Source organism: Medicago sativa, chromosome 7 (genome assembly GCF_051527215.1).
Source record: "Medicago sativa cultivar Bolivia chromosome 7, Bolivia_mono, whole genome shotgun sequence".
NCBI classification, from domain to species: domain Eukaryota; kingdom Viridiplantae; phylum Streptophyta; class Magnoliopsida; order Fabales; family Fabaceae; genus Medicago; species Medicago sativa.
Window position 1 is genome coordinate 60,591,970 of NC_140755.1, and position 13,177 is coordinate 60,605,146.

Genomic DNA, 13,177 nt, shown 5'->3' on the forward strand with positions numbered 1-13,177 from the left:
TTCTTGGGTTCGTTCTTACCTTTTGAAATGGAAACCTATTGCAATATCTTTACAATTCTCAAATGAAACCATATTCCTTTACGATGTTTACAATTCACCTTGATAAATCCTTCGATGAAAAAATTGTATATTTTTTTGCATAAACATATCATGCATCATTTTGCATCCATAGTTTCTAGTCTGTGTCTCACATTGTGTCTTCTCAATAAGAGGTCAATCCATCAGTCTACTCGTATCTACAACACTCGAGCAAATCAGAATGGATCATCTTGAACAAGAGAACCACAAGCTTCGTGAAGAGGTGACAACCCTCCGGGCCGAAAATGAGCTTTTGAGGAACTTAGTATCTTTGATGACGGTTGCACAGAGTCGGCCATTATCTCTTCCAGTTGGCAGCACTCAAGCTCAGACGGTTGCTTCCACTACTCCGATTTCAACAGTGTTTGCTAGTACTCCTCAACATGCTATGCTGGAAGGTTATCTCTGGAGCACACCTTTAAGTTCGGGTGAAGTATTTTGTCCTGATATCTCTAAGGATCAAACTCCTTTTGTGCAACAGACAAAGCCTATCTCTCAACCGGGTCCTTTATTCCCTCAAGCTACTATGACTTACTCATCACCTTTGATTCATACTATTCAGCAGGGCCGTGGGCCAACTTATCACTTAGAAAATGTGGTTGCATACGACCGGATAGCTGAACTCGAAGAAAAGTTCGACAAAATACAGTTGGAATTGAAAGCTCTTCGTGGGAAAGAACTGTTTGGGAAAAATGCTTATGATCTTTGCTTGGTTCCCAATGTCGTGATACCACCCAAATTCAAGGTCCCTGATTTTGAGAAATACAAAGGGAATACTTGCCCTGAGCTTCATTTGGTGATGTACGTGAGAAAGATGTCTGCTCAAGTAGGCAATGATGAACTCCTTATCCACTGTTTCCAAGATAGCTTGACTGGTGCTGCACTGATATGGTACATGGGTCTGAGCAATGATGATATCAAAACTTTCAGTGATTTGTGTGAGGCTTTCGTCCAGCGATATAACTACAACTTGCACTTGGCCCCAAACAGAAAGGAACTACAGGCCATGACTCAGAATGATAATGAATCCTTCAAAGCTTATGCCCAACGTTGGAGAGATTTCGCTGAACAAGTTCGTCCACGTCTAGAAGAGAAAGAATTTACCGAGATTTTCCTGGAAACACTGGATCCGTTCTATTTTGAGCATATGCTTGCAAGTGCATCTGGCGATTTCGCGGATATGATGACCGCGGGCATGCGTATTGAAGATTGGGTTCGAAAAGGACATTTGATCAAAGAAGTTGTTCCCACTAATGGTTCAGAAGAGGAAGACCAGAAAATGAGTGTGGCAGAAAGTCAACTTCAACCACTGTATCCGGCTTATCACCCTGTTGCCGCTGTTATGCCTGTCACAAATGCTCCGCAAAGTTTGGGTTATCAACCCCAGTTTCAGCAATATCAACAACAGCCTCGACAATGGATTTCAAGGAAACGGATTGACCCTATTCCCATGACGTATGCAGAGTTGTTTCCAAAGTTGCTTGAAAGGAATTTGGTCTATCCCAAGGCACCTCTGCCAATGCCAGCAAAGTTGTCAGCCCAGCATAGGCCCGACCTCTTTTGTGCTTTCCATCAAGGGGCACCAGGTCATGATATTGAGCATTGTTGTGCATTACAGAAGATAGTTCAGAAGTTGATCCAGAAAAATCTCATACCTTTTGAAGAGTTTTGAATCTGAAGGTGCAAGTTAATCCGTTATCGGATCTTGGAACTGATGTTGGTACATGGAATGTTTAGCTTCATTTGGGTCTTTGTTGATGTTTATTTTTACTACTCATCTGTTTAATTAATATGTTTGTTTGTTGCTTTATGTTTTTCAAAAAAAAAAAATCCTTTCGTCCCACCCGAGATGGAAGTGAACTTGTTTAGGGCTTTTTGTTTTATGTATTGTCATCATTAATTAAAAGGTCGCTTTGATCCCGACTTTGTTTTTATTTTGTGCTTTTTCTGGAAAAATGGTAATACAAAAAACCAAAAAAAAAAATCTTTTTTCTTTAAATCATTTCCACATGTATGCATAATCAAAATGTTTATATCAATAATCAAATCATGCATTAATAAACCCGTTGAACACTTGAACCATGTGCTCTCTCTCGACTTTGAGTTCCTTGTATCTGAGACTGAAGAGAAGGATGATGAAGAAGTTTCCAATGTGATTTCTCGCCTACTGGGGCATCTTGTCCATCGAAGCTGCAAATATCAAGAAAGATTGTCCAGAAGAGGACTTTCATGTACAAAGACTTGCACGAGATGCTTCCATCTGCCTGCAGGGATATTGTACTTCAAGTGCACACTTTAACAGGGGCAACCCCCCCACCATCCCTCAATATACAATATAAAAGCAGTGCCCCACATGGAGGTCAAAGTTCTGTCAAAAGGATAAAGCAAGTATTTGACAAAGAAGGCTCGTCCCCGTGAAAGTCAAGAAAGTGGCTTTGTGCTAAAAAATGTGTTACCTGATTCTAGGGGCAATGTATGCCTAATTACAAAGGATAGTGATGAACTTGTGTGTCCTGTGAATACCGATGCAGTCAAGAAATACTTTGTAAAAACACAAAAAAAAAAGTTAAAGCTCGATAAGTCGCACACCTTAAAAGGCGGCTTAGGCAAAAAAGAGCGTCTCGATGGACTGAAAACCCGAAAGGGCGGTCCATGCAAAAGTTAGAGACATGTAAAAAAAAAATGATGAAAAAAAATGAAAAAGCTCGATAAGTCGCAAACTTGAAAAAGCGGCTTAGGCAAAAAAAAAAGAGCGTCTCGATAGACTGAAAACCCGAAAGGGCGGTCCATGCAAAAGTTAGAGACATACAAAAAAAAAAAAAAAAAAAAAAAAAAAAAAAAAGAGAAGAATGTTTATCCTGATAGATTGAAACCCGCAAGGGCGATCTATGCAAAAGTTAAGGATCATGACAAAGTAACTGCATCTGGTCGGACATGACTCACTTGGGGCACTTCAGCCCACAAAAGATTTCCGACTTATGGCAAGGTAACTGCATCAATTCAGATATGATTCATCTGGGGCATTTTCAACTGTCAAAAGACCTTCGACATGAAGCATCTGCAAATCAAAGACTCGGAACAGTGGAATTCAAAGTTGTTAGAGAGCATAGTGGTTATTGTGTTCAATGTACCTTTTCCATATAATTACCATTTTCCAAAACTTTTAAAATCTGTGGAGCCACGCCTTTGGCATGCCACCACTCCGTTTACATCTAATTTGAGCCTGTGCCCATTTATTTGAAATTCTCAGTTATTCTGTTTGCATAATTTTCTTCTATTTTTGATGTGAATACTCAAAGCAAAAATTTAAAACTTTTTTTTTAATTGTCTTTTGAAAAGCATAAACAACAGGTACATCTTCTTTGAACTTATGAGTAGTAGAAACATACATCAACATTCGTCCCAAGGACAGTTAAACTCTGCAAGATAGTTATGAACAAGTGATGTGCGATGACCTCTGTCAAAAAAAAGAAGAGAAAAAAGAATACAAAAAAAAGAAGAGCTCGCTAAGTCGAAAACCCGAAGGGGCGGCTTAAGCCAAAAATGAGCGTCCCGGTGGACTGAAAACCCGAAAAGGGCAGTCCAGGCAAAAATTAGGGGCATAAAAAAAATATATATATATATATATATATATACTCCCGGTGGATTGAAAACCTGAAAGGGCGATCCAGGCAAAAGTTAGGGACTTTCAAAAAAAAAAAAGAAAAACAATACAAAAAAATGAAAAAAGACAGAGGTATCACAGTTCAAGTGGGCCAAATGGAAAGAATGCACTTTGTGCTGGCTTACGAGTGGCGACTTTTGCCAGAATGGTTGATTGATGGGTTTTATCCCGAGAAATGGCGACTTTTGCCGGTGACTTGATGAATGGCGACTCCTGCCTATGGTTTGATTGACGGTGTCTCCCATCTGTGGTTTGATTGATGTATTTTATCCCTTAGAGATGGCGACTTCTGCCAAATTGTTGATTGATGAGCTGTTTCCCCAAAAGGATTGATTATGGGGCATTCTGTCTCCAAGTGGTTTGATTATGGGGCATTCTCCCTTCAGTGGTGTGGTTATGGGTTGTTCCCCCACCAGTGGTCTGAGTATGAGCTTTACCCTGACAGTGTTTAACTCATCTCCAGTAATGTTATCCCCAATGAAGATTACCGAGTGTTTGTACTGCGGTGTCAATCTATCTCTCATCTTACCTATCCTCTTTTGTTTCATCAAGTTCACCTGTCATATACAGTCATACATTCATACATTCATTCATACATATATTCATGCATATAAACATTCATGCACATATTGCATGCATACAAAATATCATTGCATTTACCACCTCGTGTCTTATTTCAACTGTATCTCATAAAAGCGTCTACCCCAGTGTGTCTGGTCCAGAGATGTCATTCACTGTAAGCCCGGTGGATTCCGGCGAACTCTTATCAAAAGCCTGGTGGATTCCGGCGAACTCTTATCAAAAGCCTGGTGGATTCCGGCGAACTTTTATCAAAAGCCGAGTGGATTCTCGCAAGCCTTTCATCAAAAGCCGAGTGTATCCTCGCAAACCTTTCATCAAAAGCCGAGTGTATGCTCGCAAACCTTTCATCAAAAGCCGAGTGTATTCTCGCAAACCTTTCATCAAAAGCCGAGTGTATCCTCGCAAACCGTTCATCAAAAGCCGAGTGTATGCTCGCAAACCTTTCATCAAAAGCCGAGTGTATTCTCGCAAGCCTTTCATCAAAAGCCGAGTGTATTCTCGCAAGCCTTTCATCAAAAGCCGAGTGTATCCTCGCAAACCTTTCATCAAAAGCCGAGTGTATGCTCGCAAACCTTTCATCAAAAGCCGAGTGTATTCTCGCAAACCTTTCATCAAAAGCCGAGTGTATCCTCGCAAACCTTTCATCAAAAGCCGAGTGTATGCTCGCAAACCTTTCATCAAAAGCCGAGTGTATGCTCGCAAACCTTTCATCAAAAGCCGAGTGGATTCTCGCAAACCCTTCATCAAAAGCCGAGTGGATTCTCGCAAACATTTATTTTGCTTCAAAAGGTCAGTCCCAAACCACGGACAGCTTGTGTTTACCTGTCATTCCCTTAATATGTCGTCCCCAGCTTATGTTCAAGAGGCGTCACTAATCCAATACATAAAAAGGTCATCCTCAAGGTGTTTAATTCATAAATGTCACCAATCAATTTGTGTTCAAGTGGTAGATCCCATCCAATAATCACTTTATCAATACTAATCAGTATAGACAAGCTTCATCTTCTGTACTTCCGTCCTTACCACGGGCTGTCGGTAATGGACAAGCTTTACTTTCCGTCTTAAGCTTTATTTTCTGTCTCAAGCTTTATTTGCCGTCTCAAGCTTTATTTTTCGTCTCAAGCTTTATCTTCCGTCTGAGCTTTATCTTCAGTCCAAGCTTTATCTTCTGTCTGAGCTTTATGTTCCGTTCAAGCTTTATCTTCTATATGTTCGTCTTTACCACGGCAGTTGGTAATAGACAAGCTTTATCTTCCGTATTTTCGTCTCTACCACGGACTGTGGATAATAGACAAGCTTTATTTTCCGTCTCAAGCTTATTTTCCGTCTCTAGCTTTATCTTCCGTCTGAGCTTTATCTTCAGTCCAAGCTTTATCTTCCGTCTGAGCTTTATGTTCCGTTCAAGCTTTATCTTCTGTATGTTCGTCTTTACCACAGAAGTCGGTAATAGACAGTCTTTTCTCCCCAGTGATACCTATCAGTTTATTCCCCAGTCAGTTTATTTTTGTCAACTTCGCATTCATACTTGCATCGTTTGCATTCATATCATTATATTCATTGCATTCTCAGCTTTTCAACTGGTCAAAATTCGGTGTACTTAGTATTTAAGTCTCTTCGACCCATCGATTTAAAAGTCTTCTTTCAAATCTTCGTGACGAAGAAACTTAAATAGGGGCATCTGTCATACCCCAAATTTTGACCACTTTGCTCTGTTTTTACCCATTTTTGTCTATATTTCAAAACGGCTTAATTTCTTTTTTTTATTCGCTTTAACCAGTTAAAATTTCTTCAGTCGTTGTTTAGTAATTCAAAGTCTTTTGTCTTGCAAGTAAAATTTTGTTCGCGCTTTATCTAGTTGAAATCGCTTTATTTGTTTGTTAGACATTTTAAATTTTTACGCGTGCTTTTAAAGTCTTTTATTCATTTCTTTGATAAATAGACCTTTTTAGGTAAATTCCTTTTGTCCGTATGATTAAACTGTTTAAAAAGTTTTGTTCGTGTTTTAAAAACACCGCGATTTTTAGTCGTCTCAGTCGAAGTTTCGACAGCTTTAAATTTTATTACATTTTTTTTTATCACTTTTATATTATTTTACAATTCTATTTTATTTTATTTTATTTCATTTTAACCATTTATTCTTTTTGCTTTTAATGTCATTTTTATTTTGTTTTATTAATAATTGTTTTGTCTTAAGTCCATGTGTCCTTTGTTAATTGGTCCAAGAAGCATCTAATTCTTTCCTTTGTCTCCAAGTTTCTTCAAGGGTAACTTGGTCTTTAGTCCATTCATCTTTCATAACCTAGTTTTTTTTACTATAAGTAGTGTTGCCAATCATTGGCAAAGGAGGCTCCGCACAAACTTTCACACTAACACAAAAAATCGGCAGCCATTAAAAATATAGATCAAACTTCTCTCTTTCTCAAGAACCACAACAATTTCACTATCAGTCACATAAACATTTCCAGAATCGTTTTCACAAACACAATCATCCTTACATCAGCAAACTCAAATCTTCTTCAAAATTCCAAATCATCAATACAAACAATAATCCATTTTCCAGTATCAAAACAGATCAAACACACTTTTTCTCAAACTTTCATCAAGAACATCAATCGAATTCAACATTACTTTTTCTTTTCTCGGATTCAATAAAACAACACTTCAATTAACCAAATCCACACCACCAAGTATCAATTCGTCATTAACCCACTCCCCGCAAATATCATTGAAACAAATCGGTTCACACAAATCTCAAACAGATCGAACCAGTCCAAGTACTGTTCTAACTTCTAAGTTTCAAAATCATTTCGGAACCGAGTAGAAGGAAGCAAACCGAGGGGAGACTACAACATACCAAATCGGATACAAAGGGACAGAACCGGATCGAGCAAGGAGCAAATGGAAACACGAAGTATTCTGAGCTAGCTAGAAGTTTTCCGGTCTCATCTTTCTCTATTTCTCCGATCTAAGGCCAAGGTAACCGTTTTGTTGTTGTTATTCATCCTTGTTCAGCATGTAAATGAGTAGATCTATGCTTTGTGTGTGGTTTTTGGTGAAAAATATTTGTGGATCCGTTAAGAGAAGAAGAAGAACGAGCTTTTGATGTAAGAAAATTAAAAAAATAATCTCCGACGCGGCGGCTCTCCGGCCGACCACCACGTCGGAGCAACTCCGCCTGCCATTACTTCTTCTTCTCCGGTGAGCTGTTTTAAAGGGAGATGAGAGCATGTTTTTTCTTTTAAGTGGTAGAAAGAGGAACGTAGAGCATAAGTGAGTGGAAAGCACAGCAACATCATCTTTTTATACCTCTTCCATTTTTTAACCCATTTTTTCAATAACCCATGGATCTGCTCCATATCCAAACCCTACCCATTTCAATAAGCCTATTTTCGTTTTCCTGCTAGGCCCAGCTATCTTCTCTTTTGTTTTATTGTGTTGTTATTTCTGTTACTGGTTGAACCCCTTGTGCTACTTGCTGTACCCCCCATGTTCTTTGAAAAACCTTTTCCTTACGTATGGATTTTAGGTACACTATCATGCATTTTTTAAGTCGAACCATTTTATCATATCATACTTAGTTTGCTCAATTTTGATACATGCCTTCATGCATTTGTTTATGTTTTGTTCAAATCATTTTTTAATATATCACGCATTTTTATCTAATTCATTTGATAGCTAAATTTTCATCCCATGCATATTTTTACTTTTAGTTTTTTCCCTAGGCTTTTGAAAAATACTTCGCATCTTGCATAGTGTTATCATATTGTTTGTTCATTATAGGCTTCTAAACCCAAAAATCATCTTATGCATTTTAAAACTCGCTTTGGGGGTTTTGCTCCAAGCATTTTAAATACTTTAATCTCTAGGGCTTTTATTTTGCTTAGGTGTTTTAAAAGGCTTTATTTCATGCATTTTAAATGTTTCTACTCCACAATATCTTTTGTTAATTTTGCTTTAATATTTCAATTTTCTACTTCATGCATTTCTTTAATATTTTGACACCACGCTTTCTTTTGATAATCCATGCAATGCTTTTAAGTTTCTTATCATCTTATTATGATTGCTTTAATTTTAGTATAGTCTCATGCATTTTTTTATCATTCTTGCAATTTATTTATTTTCCAATATCTTAGTGTGTATTTTAGGCGTTGATGTAATTTATTTTTGAGCTTTTTATTTCTTGCTTTAGAATGCCCCTAGGATGGTATGTAATAGCGTAGTAATTGCACACACCGACACTACACCATTTTATTTATCGCTTTATCTCGCTTTATTTTTTTCCGTTGTTACGCTAACTTTCCGTTAGTTTAGAAAAATCTTTTTACTCAAAAAAAAAAAATCAAATAAGCAAAAGTCAAATCATTTTCTTAATAAACCTTGGATCCAAATCCAAGAGATTTTTTTTCCTTTATTTTCTTAATCAAATTCCTAAATGAATCTTAATTAAACTTAGACTCAATTTCTTAACTAAAATGAAACAACCTCACTTCTATTTTTTTTTCTAGTGCCTTGAGGCCCCTCAATCTCCTTCTTGAAAACCATTTTTCAAAAATAATTAAAATCAACCTAACCCACAAAAATATTTTTTAAGAGTGAACTACGGTGGTTTTGATCCCTTTTAAGGGTACGTAGGCAGAGGCTTTATTCCTTTCAAATCGATCAAATAAAAATAACAAAAAACTCCTACTTCTTCTCCCTCCATTCTTTCATTTAGACTTTAAGCAAGAAATTTTCAAATAAAAAATAAAGTTAGAAAGAGGTTCTCACGGAGTACCGTGAACGACGCGGGTGCCTAACACCTTCCCGAATCGTAACCAACCCCCGGATCCAAAAAGGGTTTTTCAATCTCTTTTTCCCTTCCCAAGAATAAAATCGAGCAAGTCCGGTAGATTGAAGGTTCAAGTCCAATTAATGACTTGACACCCGAAAATCTTGGTCTACAGTGGCTGTAGAGATGGAGGGAGGGATACAACATGATTGGATAAGAGCATCAGATTTATTTTTTTTTTGTTTTTTCTTTTTTGAGCTGGCAGTCTTTTGAATATTTTATATATTTTTTTTGACAAGTGGAGGGGTGTACAAAGAGGTATGCCACATATGGTGGTTTGTGTATCACCACTCTTATTTTACCCATTCTTTATACATCGGATACAACACATTGATGCAATCATTGACCAACCATTAATAACTAATTTACCCTTTATTATTATCCATTAGGTGAACAATTGCAAGCTAAATAGTAATTTTATTTGGTGGGTACCTACACTTACTCTAGCTATTAACTATCTGGTAGTTCCTACGAATTCGGAGGCTCGGCTCTGCAAGTGAAAAGAGGTCCGTAATAAAATAAAAATGTATTTTTTTTTTTAAAGAACAATGTTCTATTTAAATTTTTTAAAAGATAAATACAAGATGTTGTATATATGTGGTACACCTAAAGGTGAAAATCACTACGGTATACATGAGAAACCTTAAACCACCCTTCCAAAAAAAAAAACCCACCTAACACCAAAAGCAAGAGAACCCAATTCTCAGAGGCCTAATTTTTTTTTTTTTAGGCTCATACATTAGGGAGGCCTAATTCCATTGAGTTCTTTGCATACCCCAAGGTTCGGTCCTGCTTACTATATATTATGAGGGAAAAAAGTTAAAAATGAGTTTGACTGGTATGTTCACATGGTGGCGCGTGAATTGCAAAGGAAAAATATTTCCATGCAAAAAGAAATTGAAGAGTGGGGAAGGGAACAGACGAGACCAAGAAAAGGTTCACTTGGTCGGGACACACTAAAAGCACAAATAGACCACCTTTATTTATTTCATTACAATTCCAATATATATAAAAATAAAAATAAATCATTAAAAATATGAACCACATTCTTTACCTTAATCTATCATTCATTCACCAACTAATGTTATACTATTTTATAATAGAATCATAATTAAAGTTTATGTTGGCCATTCTACCTCAAATTGCTAGCATAATGTATAGGTTGGTCAGCATACACACAACCCTATCTTTTTTATTTTTTTATTTTCTCTCTTATTATAATAAAACATGACATATCAAGCTCAATACTTAGCTTTTTTCATGCACAAGGAGGGAGAGAGAGAGAGAGAGAGAGAAGCACTATAACAATCTCTTTTTCTAAGGACACTGTACTTACAAGGCATCAAAAAAGAAGCTTATGGGTTAAGAAACATCACCTTCTCAAAATCCTGAAAAGCAATAAAACAAAAAGAGAGCTATCGGGGAATGGGAGGGAAAATAATTAACTAGAAAAAAAAAATATACACAAAATTTTATATATAAGTACTCAAAAGCATCTTCCTTTATTTTTAGCTTCTCATCACCACCTCCTTAACCCTTTGATCCCTCTCTTCTTTCTTTCTTTCTTTCTTGCTTTTTCTTTCTCTCTTCTATGTTCAACTCAACCACAAACAAAACACACACACACAATCTCTCTCTAACTTGTTGAAGTGATTCTCTTCACTATTCTCTCCCTAGAAACCTTTCAACCTTTACAAAAGATAAAGCTCCAAGAGGAATAACCATGGTTTATACTTCTCTCCCACCATATATGGATCCAGCCAACTGGCATCAACAGGTAAATCAACAAGGGTTCTTCAATTAGGTTTCAAAAAGAAAGAAAAAAAAATAAACTCAAAAGATAAATATTCGAGCTTTACTTTTGTTTATACCCTTCTCTTGAATATACCAAATATTTGATTTTATGTATCTTTACCATTAATTTTTATTTCCTTTTTTGCAGCAACAAAATCATCAAGTGGCCAACACTAGTGTCAACAGTCCTCTACTTATTCCACCACCACAGCCTCAACCATCGAACCTGACACCATCGCAACCTCATGGAGGCTCGATCAGACCAGGTTCGATGGCAGATAGGGCAAGGATGGCAAACATACCTATGCAAGAACCATCACAAAAATGTCCAAGGTGTGATTCCACCAACACAAAGTTTTGCTACTACAACAACTATAGTCTCTCGCAGCCACGCCACTTCTGCAAGGCTTGTCGAAGGTATTGGACAAAGGGTGGTGCCCTTAGAAGTGTCCCGGTTGGAGGTGGTTGTCGAAGAAACAAAAGGTCTAAATCAAGCAGCAACAACACCTCCAAGTCGCCGGCAAGCTCAGACCGCCAAACTAGCTCTGCAAACAACTCTCCTGCGGTACTCAGTTCCCCAACGCCACCACCGATGAGATTCATGGCTCCTTTGCATCATCTAGGTGATCACCTAAGTGAAATAGGACTAAACTATGGTTTTTCTACTCCAATGGGAGGTGTTGGAGACTTAAATTTCCATATCGGAAGCTCTTTAGGTGGAGGCGTTGGTAACGGTGGTGTCAACGGTGGTGGTTCTACTTCGATTTTACCTGTTGGCAATTTTGAGCAATGGAGGATGCCACAAACTCATCAATTTCCCTTCTTGTCAACTTTAGAAGCTTCTTCTTCACATGGATTGTTGTATCCATTTGAAGGTGGTGGTAGCGGTGGTGGTGCTAATGATCAATCCCATGCGTATGGTGGTGTGTCTAAGGTATTATCAAATAATTCTAGTGTGAAAATGGAAGAGAATCAATCTAGACAATTCTTGGGAATGATCAACAAAAACAACATCAATAATAATAATAATAATCCTAATAGTGAACAATATTGGAATGCTTCTGCTGGTGGTGGTGCTACTAATTCACCTTGGACAGATCTTTCTACAGCTTATAACACTTCTTCAGCTACTACAAATTCCAACTATAGGACATAACTTTATTATGCTCTCTTTTGAAATCTATGTTTTTATTGTTCTTCCCTACTATTATTAATCTCAAGACAAAGTTTGAAACTCCACATATACTATGGTTTAGTACTTTGATTTATTTTAAGATAGAATGAAAACCCTAGCGATGTTACTTAGATTCTTATTTTTCCACTTTTTTGAGGTTTTAATCTTTATATTTTTATGTTTCATTTTCTTCCTTTTTTTTAGTTTAATTTTTCTTCTAATTATTAGGTTTAGGTTATGGTCTGTATGAGAATGTTTACTATAAGGAATATTAATATTGTAAGTTCAAAATTAAGAATGAATATTATTGTAGTAGATGAAAAATGATGTATGTTCATTGGTTATCACTTATCACAAATCTATGGAATATTTTTTTAATTTCTAATGGTGAGACATTTAAATTGAATGAAAGTGTTTATAGTATATAATTTTTTTTGATGAAGGTGTTTCATTGTCAAGAAGATTTGGAGGATATAATGTTCTACACTGAAAACCGCAAACACCAAAATCATAGATATTCTGAATGTTGATTTCAACGCAATTTTTTTTTTCTCAATCGAATTTTGACTGGTCTTAATCAAATTTGTGAATCATTGGTTGGTTTGGTTTTCATAGTCAAATTAAGCACATTTATACTGTTCTTTTTAAGATTCAGGAATTTCCTTGTGAACAAATAGTAATAAAGCATGAGTGGTTGTTAAAGAATGTTTATTTATTAAATTTAATATTATAAACCCATGTCGTCTTTCTTAGTATTTGTGTACATTTCTCATGTACATTTGTAGTGGAAAAGTGTAATTTTATGGCGTTAAAAAATGGATTTTATGTTAATTTTTCCTTTCAGAAAGTTTATGTAACGACGACAGAAACTTTTTCGTGATGTTAATATCAAGTATCATTATGCCTTTAAATATAATTCTCTAAAAAGATAATTTTTTCAACTTAGTATGTTGTTTTATTCACTTGTTTTTTATTTTTTGCTCTTTTGGTTCGTAAACTGCTTTACTAAGCATACAAGAGTATATCTAGTCTAATATGCAAGAAAACTTTTAACCAT

At 36.5% G+C, this 13,177-nt stretch overlaps 2 protein-coding genes across 2 annotated transcripts; both read left to right on the top strand.

Moving 5' to 3' along the window:
* Nucleotides 1-259: 259 nt before the first annotated feature.
* Nucleotides 260-1,815, top strand: LOC146907338 (uncharacterized). Its single transcript, XM_085729081.1, has 2 exons — nt 260-1,702; nt 1,759-1,815. Exons 1-2 carry the CDS (start codon nt 260-262, stop codon nt 1,813-1,815), a joined length of 1,500 nt encoding a protein of 499 aa, XP_085585207.1.
* Nucleotides 1,816-10,432: 8,617 nt separating this feature from the next.
* LOC146907339 (dof zinc finger protein DOF3.6-like) lies at nt 10,433-12,478 on the top strand. The gene is made up of 2 exons (XM_085726542.1): nt 10,433-10,929; nt 11,095-12,478. The coding sequence occupies exons 1-2, from the start codon at nt 10,876-10,878 to the stop codon at nt 12,100-12,102; spliced, it is 1,062 nt and encodes a 353-aa protein (XP_085582668.1). The 5' UTR covers nt 10,433-10,875; the 3' UTR covers nt 12,103-12,478.
* The last annotated feature ends 699 nt before the right edge of the window (nt 12,479-13,177 follow it).

Bases quoted from the DNA above. Each gene is read 5' to 3' on its own strand.
- LOC146907338 (XM_085729081.1), top strand. From the start codon at position 260: ATGGATCATCTTGAACAAGAGAACCACAAGCTTCGTGAAGAGGTGACA. The intron at 1,703-1,758 runs GTTCAGAAGTTG...TTGAATCTGAAG, and splicing joins GTTGTGCATTACAGAAGATA to GTGCAAGTTAATCCGTTATC.
- LOC146907339 (XM_085726542.1), top strand. From the start codon at position 10,876: ATGGTTTATACTTCTCTCCCACCATATATGGATCCAGCCAACTGGCAT. The intron at 10,930-11,094 runs GTAAATCAACAA...CCTTTTTTGCAG, and splicing joins CAGCCAACTGGCATCAACAG to CAACAAAATCATCAAGTGGC.